This window comes from Typha angustifolia, chromosome 3 (genome assembly GCF_048772165.1).
Source record: "Typha angustifolia cultivar Huaian chromosome 3, ASM4877216v1, whole genome shotgun sequence".
Taxonomy (NCBI): domain Eukaryota; kingdom Viridiplantae; phylum Streptophyta; class Magnoliopsida; order Poales; family Typhaceae; genus Typha; species Typha angustifolia.
The window spans coordinates 4,904,119-4,919,372 of NC_133241.1; the positions used below are offsets into that span (position 1 = coordinate 4,904,119).

Below are 15,254 nucleotides of genomic sequence, written 5' to 3' on the forward strand. Positions count from 1 at the left end.
TATGGAGCGTGATGAATAAAGTGTAGTCTCTACCACCACTAGGGGGTTATGTTATTCCTTTGAATCTGTTTCTCCATATCCGCTTTGAATAAAATGACCGCAGCTATTGTCTTGCATTCCTTATAGGCGACTTGATCCTGTCAAATTATTAGAAGTTGGGTGTTAAAACTGCAGTAAAATGGTCATTAAATGAGGTAGTGTTGATATCTTTCGTGATAGGCAGTTTGAGTGAACATGCAGAGTGCCTCTTCAATGTCCAAAACTCTACTGAACTTTTTCTTTTTAGTTCTGAAAAGTACCTTATTCAACAAAGAAAGACATGAAGAGTGCATACAAAAACAAACAAGAGGGAATGGAGGTATTCATTACTCATTAGTGCATGTGATGTGACTAGCAGTCAAGTAGTTTAAGGAAAATGCAACCTTATAATCTGCCAAAATGAAAAGAAGTATTAGTCAAAGAAGGATAAAACAAGTAATGCAAAGCCAATGATAGATAACTACAGCTTAGTCGGTAGAGTTTGATTCTATAAGTCATTTTCCTGGGTGTGGTCAGATACTCCTTGCAGTGCTTTTTCTTTCTGACAAATTTCCACTTCGATTTTCGCTTCCTCTAGCTCCTAAACATGATCACATATAGGATACTTAAGCTTAGATTTCCAAACCAACAAATACCAAATAATTGGGACTGAGGCATGCTCTTGTTGTTGGTGGTGTTGGCTCAGAAAGCAAGAAAGCAAAATAGAATAAAGTGAGAACTTGTAAACCTGAGATTCCTGAGAAGAAATAAAATATGATTAGACGGAAGTCAAAGATAGGACCTATAAAAACTAAACAGTTATCTATGGAGTGGGTAGAACAGTAACAATGCAATTAGCTGAAGATCTCACCCTGCATGTCTAGGAATGGGGATTTTAGTACCCCCTTACATTTAAAATGATGAAATAAATTTAACAAAAAAGTACTGTGCTTAGACCCTGCAACTATTTACGTAAGACTAAAAGGTGCCACTAATGTTCTTCCTACATTGATGTTCTTCCTACGTGATCTGAATCTTAAAAAAATTTAGTTTTGGATGATACTACTGATTTCGACTGATACGAATGAGTTTCGACTGATTTGACCAATACGAACAAGTTTTAATTGATACAATCGAGACGGATAGGCCAATACGGCCAATCCTAGACCAAAACTGGTTTCAAGTTCGAACCAATATCAAATGGCCGATCCAGATCCTCAGCCAATTTTGGAATCCATGGTACTATCAATTGAATACTAGCCTACCATTCTTCCTAATCAAGCTCGGTATGCATGATTTGTTCTTTTAATTGCCCAGCTCCACAAATTTATATATATACATAGCTGACCAATGTGACAAAGGATGATAATAAGTTCAAGATTATCAATAGCATGGGAAAGTAAAAATAGGACAGATCACACGGGCCACTAGGCTATGAAGATTCCCTAAAGTGAACATACTCATTAAGTTGAAAACCGCAAGACATAGAGAATTCCATTTTAAATAGCATAGCATTAATCACCATCAACTACTAGAAACTAGAAAGGTTTAAGCAATATGTGTTTGTATCTAAGAGAACATCTCAGTGAATTAAGATTCTCAGTTGACAGCAGTATTATATCAATCACATTCTCTGGAGCACAAAATAGTTTAGTTGCAGAATGCAGCAAAAACAGCAGGCTCAGGAGAAGAACTTCATGAGATGAGTACTGCTCTCTCTGAAACTGCTGGACGATAAAAAGACAATGCAAAGCCTAATTTTTCCTGATCTACATTAAATCATCAGAAAATTGTATATCTCCCTGGGGTATTTCAATGGACTGCTCATCCTCTTCAAGATCATCTTTATAAGGTTCACCATAAAATGTCCTATGGTACTCACTGTCCAGCTTGGCAGCTTGTAACAGTTGTCTCTGTTTTTCTCAAGATCAGCTACTGTCTCTAAATCAATCTTTTCCCCCTGGAAGTTGCTGCTAAGCTCCATAACGGCATTTTGTTGAGTTAGTTTGGCATGAATACATTTCATCTGTTTGATAAGCTCTGAATTGGGTCTGAAGGACATCATAAAGAAGGGATTTACATAGCATTCAACAGCTAAAAGTAAGGCATCTATTCCTCTGGAGTAAAACCATGCTGAGAGCACAAATTTAATGATGATTGCTGAAATTCTCCAGTAGAAACTGTTGGAATTTGGCTTAAATTCAGATTTCAGCATTTTGCAGGTTTAATGTGCCGGTGCATTCGAACGGGTTCTAGGGGCATTCAAACGTAATTTCCAAACAGAGACTGTGTGATGCAGGCGTTCGAACAGCCCAGTCGTGTCCGAATGCAAGCTAATCTGAGAGCAAACTTTCTACAGGCGTTCGAATGACCTCCTCTTGCCTTCGAATGCCCCTTTGGTTCTGCTGCTTTGATATTGACCGAGAGTGTTTGAACACAACGCAGAAAAACCCAATATGAACCAGCCCTATAAATAGAAATGTTGGGTTTTAGAGATTTGTGTGAGCATTTTGCAAGAGAGAAAAACTTATAGGGGAGAGCCACCATTGTTTAGAGAGAGATTAGAGTTGTAAACTCTTTATATTTAAAGATTTGCATAGTAGATTAAAGATTACTCCGCCCGTGGTGTAGGCACATCGCCGAACCACGTAAACTGTGTCTCTCCCTCTTTTCTCTTTATGGTTTGCATCTATTTGGTGTTCATATTTGTGATTATCTTGGGTATTTGAAGTTCTCTACAACTAACATCTTGTATTTGTAGTTCTCATATTAATATTGATATTAGCTTTGCTAATATTTGGTTTGTTTTAAATTATTGCTATTCTATTTAGATTTGTTTGAGGGTGAAAGGTTTTTGATGCGGACATCACTGATAGGACGCGATGGCGTGTGTACCAGCGCAGGAGGCGCCGACAGTTGATGATCCCTCCTATAGGGATCTGGTTCTGATTTTTATTTATTTAGGGTGTCTTTTGTTTATTTCCTATGTAGGGTGTTTTTTGCTTAATTCCATTGTAGGTCTATATATAGACCCGTTGTATTTCCTTTGGAATTTAATAAAAGTTTGTGTGATTTGTTCTCTAGAGAATTTTGGTGTGAAACCTTTTTTTTCTTAGGGTGGAGGTGTGAAACCCTATTCCTTTCCTTCTTATTTCCCTACTTCATTTTTTCCCCACTACGTTTTGCATCATTTTGGTATCAGAGCGAAGGATCCTAGTTTATGGACGCCCCTCCTCCCGGGTTCTACGTCGCTCCACATTTGTTCTTCGCACGACCAATCGCTCCACGAACACCGAAACGTCAAGAAATCCGGCGTACAACGAGCAAAGAAATTACCATCGACGAGGAACAACAAAAATCTTTTGTCATAGAGGAATCGCTATCGTGTAAGATTCCAAATCCTTAAAAAATTTGATTGTTGTTGCATTATCTAGTTTCCATCGTTATTTTTATTTGTTTTTAGAAAAAAAAAAAGAAACAGCACGTATCTTTTGCTGTGAAAAAAAAAAAAAAAAAAAAAAAGAAACAGCACGTATCTTTTGCTGAAAAAAAAAAAAAAAAAAAAAAATCAGTGTTTCAAATTTTCGAAAATTTCATTTTTGCTTTTAATTTTATTAAATCCCAACCAATTCCTTCTTCCCCTAAACCTCCTACCAAATTTCCTATTTCTTCTCTAACATCCCAACAAATCCTATCTATCCTAATTTTCATCCCTCCAATATTTCCAATTTTCAAATTCCCTCCCTAACTTAAAACTAACCCAACCCCATTAAACCCATCAAACCCAAACCCAAAACCCATTAGCCCAAAACCCAAACTTTATTAGACTAAACCCACAACCCCTTAATCATTTCCTCCCAACCCGTTACCCAACTTCATCCCTAACCTTCCCCTCACCTCACACCAAAATCCTAACCCGACGCCGTCGCTGCTGCCCCAACGCCGCCCCCGGCTCTGCCTCGCCCCGACGACGCCGCCCCGGTTCTGCCCCGCCCCGACGACGCCACCCTGATTTAGCGCAGCTCCGACGACGCCACCCGATGCCGTCGCTCCACCCGACGACGCTGCCCTGACTCTGCCTCGCCCCGACGACGCCATCACTCCACCCGACGACGCCGCCCCGGCTCTGCCCCGCCCCGACGACGCCGCCTGACGCCGTCACTCCACCTGACGACGCCATTCCTTTGACGTCTGCAGCCATCACTGACGACGCCGACGCCCGCGCCGTGATCTCCCGTGCCTCGTTCCCTGCCGTAGTCAACGGCGACCACCACTGTCCCGGACTTTGCCGCCGACGTCGCCGATACTGTTGCTGACCACTCCCTCCCGGACATGAACAGGGACACGTTGTGAGAGGAGGAAGAAAAGGGTGAAGACAAATTAGTTAATTTCAATTCTTTTTGTTTTCAGATGGTCAGGTATGTGATCTTTTCAATGTATTAAATATTTTTGGGTCATTCTTTTTTAGTATCATCTCTAAACTGTTATCAATTCCTGTTGTCCACATATAGTGAGGGAGAAACCTTATCTGCTTTAATCCTGATATTAAGAGATGAACAGTGCCAAATAGAATATTAGCATTATCTTAATTTTTGGAAAGAAATTTAAAGGGTTTGGCATTTATTAATGTGACTTTTGTTTAAAAACCATTTAGTCTTGACATTAGTCTTTGAACCTCCTGAACAGAAAATCTCAATTCAATTAAGTATTCATTTTAAAATTTTCCTGATTGCATAGCATAACATCTCATATCATTTAGATTAAGACATTTGTATTTGGATTAAATATAGGAGACGTCTGCATTCCATTAGGTTAGAACATTATTTAAATTAGCAAGCATAAATTTAAAAAGATTAAAAAAAAAAAGGGATATATATATATAAATAAAATATATAAAGCAATTCATAACTCATTCATTGCATATTAGTGTATGCCAACTCGTAGAGGTAAGGCTTACCTTCTTAGTGATTCTAGTGAGTCCAGCAGTAACAGTATGGATCCCGAACTTAGTAAGAAGCTCGACAACATTATGGGACAACTAGGTACCTTAGCTCAACAAATCAGGGATACTCAAGATACTTTGCTTGGGTATCAACGGGTGACCGATGAACGACTATATAGGGTAGAAAGACCCCGTGAGCACACCGCTCCTCAAAATAATCACCGCCCTGACCTTGAACGTGGTGAATCTCCCACTCCTTTACCTCGTCAACATTTTCAAGGGAATGAGCGAGATCCTGATGAACGGTACCTTCGAAGCATTAAAATTGATGCTCCGATGTTTGATGGTCGTCTAGATCCGCAACACTTCTTGGACTGGATCAAAGACATGGACCGTTACTTTAAATGGTATGATATGTCGAAAATCCGTAAAGTCAGGTTTGCTGCCATGAAATTGACTGGGAAAGCAAATCAATACTGGACCAACGTTGAGACTCTTCGTGAGATTAGGGGTGAGCTTCCAATTGAAATTTGGGTTGACATGAAAAATGAACTAAAACGTAAATACCTCCCGCCTTCCTATTACCCTAAGCTTCTAGATAGATGGAACCGACTTACCCAAGGGAGTAAGTCCGCTAAGGATTATGTTGCGGCCTTTGATGAATTGCTTGTTCGGTGTAGCGTGATCGAATCAGAAACCCCTATGCAAATTTTGTCCAGATTTAGGGCTGGCCTACGTGAAGAATTGAGAAGTGAACTTTTTGCTCGTAATGTTGATACTTTGGAAAAGGCTTACAGCTTAGTTCAAGACTTGGAGGAGTCTAGACCTAACCACATCCCAAGAAATTATGAAACAAGAACTCAAATTCATAAATCCTCCACAGGTCCTCATCAAGCCAAATCTATTAGTCAATCTTTTAATCGATCTACCCCTAGCCCTTCACAACCCAAGGTAGAATACAAAGGTAAAAACATTGAGAAAGACTTTTCTAAGATTAATCCTCGGGTCAAATGCTATAAGTGTCAAGGCTATGGACATGTTGCTGCAAATTGTGCGAGCCCGTATAAAATAAGTTTAATTGAGGAACCCTTCGAAGAAGACCCCGAGCAAGACTTTGATGGATATGTTCACCATGTAGACGGTGAAGAAGGAGATTTTGAAGATGAAGAGGAAGAAAATATCCTAGGGTGCCTGAGGCACATAGACTCCACAAGGTTAAATGTTGTTCGATGTGCCCTCTCTCAACCTAAAGTCAATGATGATTGGAGGCGCAACTCCATTTTCCACACATTCACGAAAATTGGAGGTAAAAATTGTAAAGTAATTGTGGATAGTGGCAGCTGTATAAATGCCGTGTCCTCCACCATTATTTCAAAACTAAATCTGAGAGCGGTTTCCCATCCTAATCCTTACAAGGTTTCGTGGATTAATTCAACCACGCTGGAAATAAAAGAGCGTTGTTTGGTTCCAATTGAATTCACGACTTATAAGGATAAAATCTGGTGCGATGTATTGACCATGGATGTGGGTCAAATTATCCTTGGAAGGCCTTGGCTATTTGATAATGATGTGCATATTTATGGCCGTTCAAATATCTGCATGTTTGAACATGAGGGTAAGAAAATCAAGATTCTTCCATCACAGCCTAGAGGTGGTAAGATGGAAAAGAACTCTGATCCCATCCACTCCGACAATAAAGTCAGTTTGATTAGTGCGAGAGGTATTGAACGTGAGATGAGTAAAGGAGCTCCTATTCTGATTCTTGCGGCTCGAGAAACTCTAAATGAGCCTAGTGAATCGATTCCTTTTGAAGCCACTGCTGTGATTGAGGAATTCTCGGATGTCTTTCCAGAGGATCTCCCGAATGAATTGCCACCAATGAGAGATATTCAACATGCTATCGATTTCGTCCCGGGCGCATCTCTTCCTAACTTACCTCATTATAGACTTAACCCAACTGAACACGCTGAACTAAAACGACAAGTTGACGAGTTATTGAGAAAAAGCTTCCTGAAGGAAAGCCTAAGCCCTTGCGCAGTTCCCGCTTTGTTAACGCCAAAGAAAGATGGAACCTGGCGTATGTGCGTCGACAGCCGCGCTATTAATCGAATAACGATAAAATACCGTTTCCCCATTCCTCGTCTGGATGACATGCTGGACATGATGGCAGGGGCCACGATCTTTTCAAAGATAGATTTAAAAAGTGGCTATCACCAAATTCGTATACGCCCTGGCGATGAATGGAAGACTGCGTTTAAAACAAAAGATGGGTTATATGAATGGACAGTTATGCCTTTTGGCTTGACTAATGCTCCGAGTACTTTCATGAGAGTGATGACTCAAATATTACGACCTTTTATGGGACAATTTTTAGTCGTATACTTTGATGACATCCTTATCTATAGTCGATCTCGGGAGCAACATATAGATCATCTTCGTCAAGTCTACGCTGTCTTAAGGAGAGAGCAATTGTATGCAAACCCTAAGAAATGTACGTTTTTGACAAACAAAGTTGTTTTCTTGGGTTTCATTGTCTCATCTGAAGGAGTGTCTGCTGACCCTGATAAGGTCAAAGCTATTAAAGAGTGGCCTGAACCCCGTACCATAAGAGACGTGAGAAGTTTTCATGGACTCGCTACCTTCTATCGTCGGTTCATCAAAGGGTTTAGTACCATTATGGCTCCAATAACAGAATGCCTCAAGAAAGGTGAATTTAAGTGGTCAGCGAGTGCTACTAAAGCTTTCACTGAAATCAAAAGGAAAATGGTGGAAGCCCCTGTTATGCGACTCCCCGATTTTACTAAAGTTTTTGAGGTCACCTGTGACGCTTCGGGAGTTGGTATAGGGGGAATCTTGAGCCAAGAGGGTCATCCGATTGCCTACTTTAGTGAAAAGCTGAATGAAACTAGACAACGATATACCACTTACGATAAGGAATTTTATGCTGTGGTTCAATCTCTTTGCCACTGGAGGCATTATTTGCTTCCTCAAGAATTCGTAATCTTCTCTGACCATGAAGCTCTTTGCTACCTTAATTCCCAGAAAAAGCTTAATGCCAGACACGGTAGGTGGGTCGAATTTCTCCAGGACTACACGTACACCTTGCGACACAAGTCCGGAGCCGACAACAAAGCGGCCGATGCACTGAGTCGTCGCATGATTCTTCTTTCAAAGATGAACGCAGAAGTAATAGGATTTGATAAAATCAAAACTGAATATGAATCATGTCCGGATTTTCATGAAGTTTACAATTTATTAAGCAATGGAGAGACTCGAGAAATAGATGGTTTCATCTTGCAGGATGGCTATCTATTTAAGACCCGAAGGTTATGCATTCCTAGCACCTCGTTAAGGGAATTTTTAATTTGGGAATTGCATGCTGGGGGTTTAGCAGGACATTTTGGGCATGCAAAAACTATCGAAGCTACGGAATATCGATTTTTCTGGCCAAGCTTAAAGAGAGATGTTATGAGACTTGTTAGTCGATGTCATACATGTCAACTTGCTAAGCAGCGAAAGCAAAATACAGGATTGTACACGCCTTTACCGGTTCCTAATTGCCCTTGGCAAGATGTTAGTATGGACTTCGTGCTTGGACTTCCAAAGACTACCCGAAAGCATGATTCCGTTCTTGTGGTGGTGGATCGATTTTCTAAGATGGCCCACTTTATACCCTGTTCCCGAACTTTTGACGCCTCTCGAGTTGCTAAAATCTATTTTGACGAAATCGTTAAGTTACACGGGCTACCAAAAACTATTGTATCAGACAGGGATGTAAAATTCACTAGTTATTTTTGGAAAACCCTATGGCATAAGATGGGAACTAAGCTTCAGTATTCAACTGCTTTCTACCCACAAACTGACGGGCAAACTGAAGTAGTCAATAGGAGCTTAGGTAACCTACTGAGAACTCTTGTCGGCGAGAATCTAAGAGACTGGGATCAAAAACTGCCAACTGCTGAATTTGCATACAATAATTCTGTTAATAGATCCATAGGTCTGAGTCCAACTGAGGTAGTATATGGTTATAAACCTAGACAACCTATAGATCTCATTCCTATGTCCCATTATCATAGGTTGTCTGAGTCTGCATCTGCATTTGCATCACATATTCATGACTTGCATAAAGAAATCAGTAACAGAATTGCTCAAAATAATACTAATTATAAAATGCGAGCTGATCTAAGAAGGAGATTCAAAGAATTTAATGTTGGAGACTTTGTGATGGTCCGGATACGTCCGGAACGGTTTCCACCTAGAACTGTCAAAAAGTTGCATGCACGAAGTGCCGGACCTTTTAAAATTCTCAAGAAAATTAATGATAATGCTTATGTTCTAGATCTCCCTAGTGATTTTGGCATCAGTTCTACTTTTAATATTGAGGATCTAGTAGCTTATAAAGGTCCAGATTTTACTCCAGATAACCCACTAGATACTGAGCCTACCTATGAGCCTGTTTATGAAAGACCCTCTTTACCTCCACTTCCCAATATTCCACCTAACACAGCAGACGAAATTGATAAAATTTTAGATGATGAAATTATTTCAACTAGAGAAAGTGGATCCCAACGGTATCTAGTACGTTGGAAAGGACGACCTACATCTGATGACACATGGCTTGATCGTCACGATTTGGAGGTGCATCACCCTGATACCTTAGAGCAGTATGAGAGCAGCAGAGCAGCACACTCGACGGAGTCGACTTCTCTCCCACCCGGGGAGAATGATGCGGACATCACTGATAGGACGCGATGGCGTGTGTACCAGCGCAGGAGGCGCCGACAGTTGATGATCCCTCCTATAGGGATCTGGTTCTGATTTTTATTTATTTAGGGTGTCTTTTGTTTATTTCCTATGTAGGGTGTTTTTTGCTTAATTCCATTGTAGGTCTATATATAGACCCGTTGTATTTCCTTTGGAACTTAATGAAAGTTTGTGTGATTTGTTCTCTAGAGAATTTTGGTGTGAAACCTTTTTTTTCTTAGGGTGGAGGTGTGAAACCCCATTCCTTTCCTTCTTATTTCCCTACTTCATTTTTTCCCACTACGTTTTGCATCAGTTTTGCTTCCGCTTCCTTCACTCATTTGGGTATTTGGCACAACAGAAACAATTTCCTTGTAATTTGAAAATTGAACAGGAAAAAAACAAGCATGAAAGCAGACACTGTAAATAGGCTAGATCAATGAATTAGGGTAAATTACCTGAAGAGGTTGCTTCTCTTGCATCATCTGCTTCACAGAAACTAAATCCCATCGGCTTGGTGCAGATAACCCAATATCATACTTCAATTCTTGGTGTTCAAGAGAGGGCATCTCAGATATCAAGTAACAATAGCAGATGCAACTATCTAAATAATATCATTATAAACGTGGACTGATCAATTTGAACCAAACAGTCTCTTACATCCAAGAAAAAAGTTACTTCTAATCATCCTGAACTCTTGCCTACAACTGACTGCAAGCATCAAAACTCCTAATGCAGATGTCTTACAAGGTTTAACATCTTATCAAATTTGTATCCATGAAAAATTAAGCTGGTTTGCTCTGTTCAAGATTTTACTCCAGTTTAGGGTAGTGCAACAGTTGCATATGTCTTTATACTGTATAGGTCAATGTTAACATTCATGAAGTCAAGAAAATCTGATGTTTCTTTTTTAACGCAAACAGCTCAATTCTTAGTACTGGGGCAACCTAAGCTTATAAGCATAAAATGCTTTATCAATGCAGCATTTCCAGATTCAACTAACTGAATAAGCTATATGGTAAAATACAACAAATTCTCTCCTAACTAATAGCACGGTACACATAACACAAGGTGTAATTAAGCTTTCTGAAAAAGAAAAAGAAAAATGCATAATTTAAGCCTGGATCCACACCATAAGCATAGAATAAGAAGACTAACTTTCTGTAGCATAATATTGAGGTGCTAGTTCAGGCAACCACATAGGATCTACTATTGTCAAGTTCGTAACATAATTTTGATTGGTTCGAACTAACTCATTGAAGATTATGCAATCCGGCTTCGTCCGAAAAAGCACTGAAGAAGGATGAATTTGCACGCTCTGACCATTTGCCATAGCCCTGTCAAACATTTTAGAATGAGAAAAGATGCATCAGCAACCAAGAGTATTTATCAAGCAAGAATTAAAACATGTATCCGCAATTGGGCTAGATATCTGTTGTTAAAGCTAAGGCTTTTCAAAATGCGACTAGCTAAATAGATCAATACACAAAGGTAAATTATATTACTTAGTATTTACCTTTTGCTGTCATCAGACATGAGCTCAATAGCTCAATAGATCCATTTCCTTAAAAATAATTTCAATTACTAGAATGCATATTATAAATGATACCCGTATGATCCATCTGGTTGCCTCAGTGCTGAATTCAGAAAGAACGAGGCAGTAAGGCATCTGCGGAATTGGAGCATGTCATCTCCACATGACAACGGAATTAAGCCCATCTGCTCTACATGCCCTTGAATTTGGCTGCAATAGTAAACGATGGCAAGTTAGGGAAGGCATGATACAAGACAAAAAAGAAATTTCTTAATTTTGAGTTTTAGTTTCATGAACTTCCTATGATGATATCACAAGAATGATTGTAAACTTTATCTAAACATTATGTGACAACAGCAATTAATTAAAAGGGGAAACATGAGCTATAATAAAATTCTTGGTTTTTGAATTAATTGTACCGTCTATATCTTTTGAAAGCTATAAACAGAACGCATCAAAGTGCACAAGGTTCCCAGTCTCCCAGCAATGGAGGATACAGAGGGCAAGATATATGTAGGTTTACCCCATTATTTAGAGGCTTTTCTATGGCAAGGAACCACGACCAACTGGTTCATGGGGGAAGCCTCACCACCCCACTAAGGCACTAAGTGATGACCTCTTTCTGAAAGTTATCAACAACTTCTGATAAAAGAGAATATATCTATCTTCAATTATGTCCTTGCTCTCAAAGACAAGGAAATGAATGGATAGTTCCTCGAAGAAAAACAAAAATGTGATACAACTGTGTAGACCAGTTGTGAGTATAGACAGGACAAATCATGGCACCTTTCCTCTAGCCAAACAACAGTTCTTTTCCCCTTTTCCATCTGGAAAATGCTTCTCAAAATCATGTAATAGATTCAAACCCATGTTTGATAAAACTGTGATACTGATGCAAGTAGCTTCATAAAGGACAAAACTTTCATCTTTTTGGTCAACGAAATGAGTATGCACTAACCTGTGAACATCTCTTGCATGTCTTAAGGAGCGGTAGTTGATGAAATTATCTCCGCACCATTTATTGAGAGCTTTTTCCATTGTCCTTTCTTTAGCATTTGCATTTTTGCTCTTATTCAAGCACTCTGCAGAGGCCCGATATACATTAACTAGGGTAATATGGTCCCCTTCTGAGCTCGAAAAACTCTTCCTCGCAGCTCTTGCCTAAGCAGAAACTGTTGTGCAAATACCAGCGAGTAAGGGAAGCAGAACCCATCACCCCCAAACAAATCCAAATAGAATAGCAATAATTTAAGATAAACTAAATATTAGCAAAGCTAATATCAATATTAATATGAGAACTCCAAATATAATATGCTAGTTATAGAGAACGTTAAATACCCAAGGTAATCACAAATATAAACACCAAATAAATGCAAACCATAAAGAGAAAAGAGGAAGAGACATGGTTTATGTGGTTCTGCGATTTGTCTATATCCACGGGCGGAGTAATCTTTAATCCACTATGCAAATCTTTAAATACAAAGAGTTTACGATCCTAACATCTCTCTAAACAATGGTGACTCTCCCTTATAAGTTTTTCTCTCTTACAAAATGCCCACACAAAACTCTAAAATCCAATATTTCTATTTATCGAGTCAGTTCACATTGGGTTTTTCCGCGTCGCATTCGAACATCCTCGGGGGCGCGTTTGAACACGCCCAATATCAAAGCAGTAGAACCAAAGAGACGTTCGAACGCAGGAGGGGGCCGTTCAAATGCCTGCAGAAATAGCTACTCTCGGGTTGGTCCGTGTTCGAACATGGCTGGGCCGTTCGAACACCTGCACAAAAGTTGCTCTCGGGTTGGCTCGCGTTCGAACGCGGCTGGGCCGTTCGAATGCCTGTATCACCCAGTCTTTGTCTGGGAACTGCGTTCGAACGTATTGGCACATTAAGCTTGCAAAATGCTGAAATCTGAATTTGAACCAAATTCCAACAAAAACAGTAGATATACTAACCAAGTAAAAAAATAATCTTACTGAAATATAATTGAAGTTATCTTTTTTTTTTTGTAAAAACAACGTGTGCTTGAAGTAAAGAATATTAATAACAGGTTCTATCACCATTTAAGGTTGTGGTTTACTTGGAAGTTGCAACTTTGTGCCTAAGAATAAAAAATTAATAGGAACTACAACTAAGAAATTTATCATACTGAAGTTCAGTTGGATGACATATCTTTCTTGCAAATATAAAATAAAGCATAAAGTATAAGTCAATTATACAACAATTAGAACTACAACCTAGAAACTTCAAGCCTAATATATTCTACTGCTGCAGATATTTCTTCCCTAACCACACAAGTACTATTACTCTTATTGTGATTCCCAAATCTCAATGTTTGGGTCAACAGGTACGATCCATATCACATGTAGAAAAGGAATTGAGAGTTTGTACTTCTGTGGAATATTTGAATCAGATATGATCTACTACCAATTTTTAACACGCATACATACGAATAAACTGAGAATGGCAAGAAAGTACTGCATTGAGTTGCACATTCTCATTTACCTCTCAAAAATTTATTGCAATGAGAAGAAGATGTAGAAGCAGATGAGTAATTATATAGTATAAATATATTATTTTCATTCATGGCAAGAGATTCTAAAAGGTAACTCATGGTTTGGATGTCTCATGTAGGCCAGCCAAGGATTAGTGGCTGGTTAGAAGGTACCACTTCATGACACAAAGAAGACTAAAAATGATGTGAAACAAAGCTTGAAAACATGACTTGATTACTCCGAGATTTACAAAAGAGACCTAAAATACAGTTGCATGATGGATAAGCCAATGTTTCTCTGCCTGTATTATAAATATAAGTTTACTTGAACATCTTGTTATCTATCTATATATGCAGTACTTTTCAATTTATATACTTTCATATTCAAGATTTGTAGTCTGTAAACCAGAAAAAAGGAAAGTGCATAAAAGAACATTTGCAGATTTCCATTATATACAACAGGACACAACATGCAAATTGCACAATGTCATCCATTGCAGAACTGATTTTAAGAAACAGGGCAAAAACCTAGAGACTAAATTTTAAGTGCATACCTCTTCCAACTTTTCACAAGGAAAGTAAAAGATAGATTCAACTGAAAGCATTGAAACCACTATCAAAATTTCTTCCAAGCACTTGAACTCACTGGCCAAAATTAGTGCCTTGGAGTACATTGGGTCCAAGGGCAACCTGACCATTTGATGCCCAACTGGATCAGACAGCTTGTAGTCATAAGTTAGAGCTCCTAGTAAGAATAACCACCAAGCTATGTTCACCAGAAAATGTCAATGAAATAAATAGAAGTTCTAAACAGAAAAATTTACTCTTGGTTCTTCCTTGTAGAATAGATATTTAAAAACAGCTTTATCATGATAAGGTCATCTCTCTGATTGCATATTGATGTTTCAAGCTTGTTAGGTTATTGCTCAATAAAGATGAAAAGAAGTATACCTTTGGAGTTGGTCCCTTACCAAGTACCAAGAGAAAAATGTAAGAAGACATGAAGACAAGTTTTATTTATTGCATGATTTTGAGAGAACATCCAAAAAACTAAAATTGCGATATCACACAGGCTCAGAAGCTGAAGCTCGTTGTTCTTCAGTGTGCAGGGATCATTAGGTGTATATTAAAATTTCAAAATTTAAATTAAATAATAAATTTTTTTTATCTTTTGTTCTTTATTATTTATTATTTAGAATCGCAAATGTCCTGAAAATTTTCGAAAAATGACCAAAATTTATCCTCCAAATATAAGCACCAAATACATTAAAAAAATATATCAAAAAATTATTGTCTATTCATTCTCATGCATCCATCATAATGTTCAATCAACGCAGCTTAGTAGCTCAGTGTTTCATTTCTGTTGTCTTATCTTTAAAATATATGTCCTCTTGCAGACATTGAATTTCTATTTTACTATTTGTAAAAGCTTTATTATCTTACATGCACTAATGAATTCAAATATAGATAGGGCTATTAATATAAACGAGCGGCTCGAGTCCGGCTCAGTTCAGTTAGAGA

At 38.6% G+C, this 15,254-nt stretch overlaps 1 protein-coding gene across 4 annotated transcripts; it reads right to left on the bottom strand.

The window, feature by feature from the left end:
• Window positions 1-6: 6 nt before the first annotated feature.
• LOC140778316 (pre-mRNA-splicing factor ATP-dependent RNA helicase DEAH10-like) lies at window positions 7-12,433 on the bottom strand. 4 transcript variants are annotated; one of them, XR_012107181.1, is made up of 6 exons: window positions 12,196-12,432; window positions 11,313-11,447; window positions 10,957-11,040; window positions 504-619; window positions 370-430; window positions 7-137 (listed from the first exon to the last, which is right to left on the bottom strand). XR_012107181.1 is itself a non-coding variant. In XM_073122966.1 (5 exons), exons 1-5 carry the CDS (start codon window positions 12,273-12,275, stop codon window positions 2,372-2,374), a joined length of 597 nt encoding a protein of 198 aa, XP_072979067.1. In that variant the 5' UTR covers window positions 12,276-12,433; the 3' UTR covers window positions 146-2,371. The 4 variants fall into 4 exon arrangements, 3 of the variants coding, with proteins under 3 accessions (XP_072979076.1, XP_072979085.1, XP_072979067.1); XM_073122966.1 differs by lacking the exon at window positions 7-137 and adding an exon at window positions 10,162-10,250 and having other exon boundaries at window positions 146-2,485; window positions 10,862-11,040; window positions 12,196-12,433; XM_073122975.1 differs by lacking the exons at window positions 370-430; window positions 504-619 and having other exon boundaries at window positions 23-137; window positions 10,862-11,040.
• Between the last annotated feature and the right edge of the window lie 2,821 nt (window positions 12,434-15,254).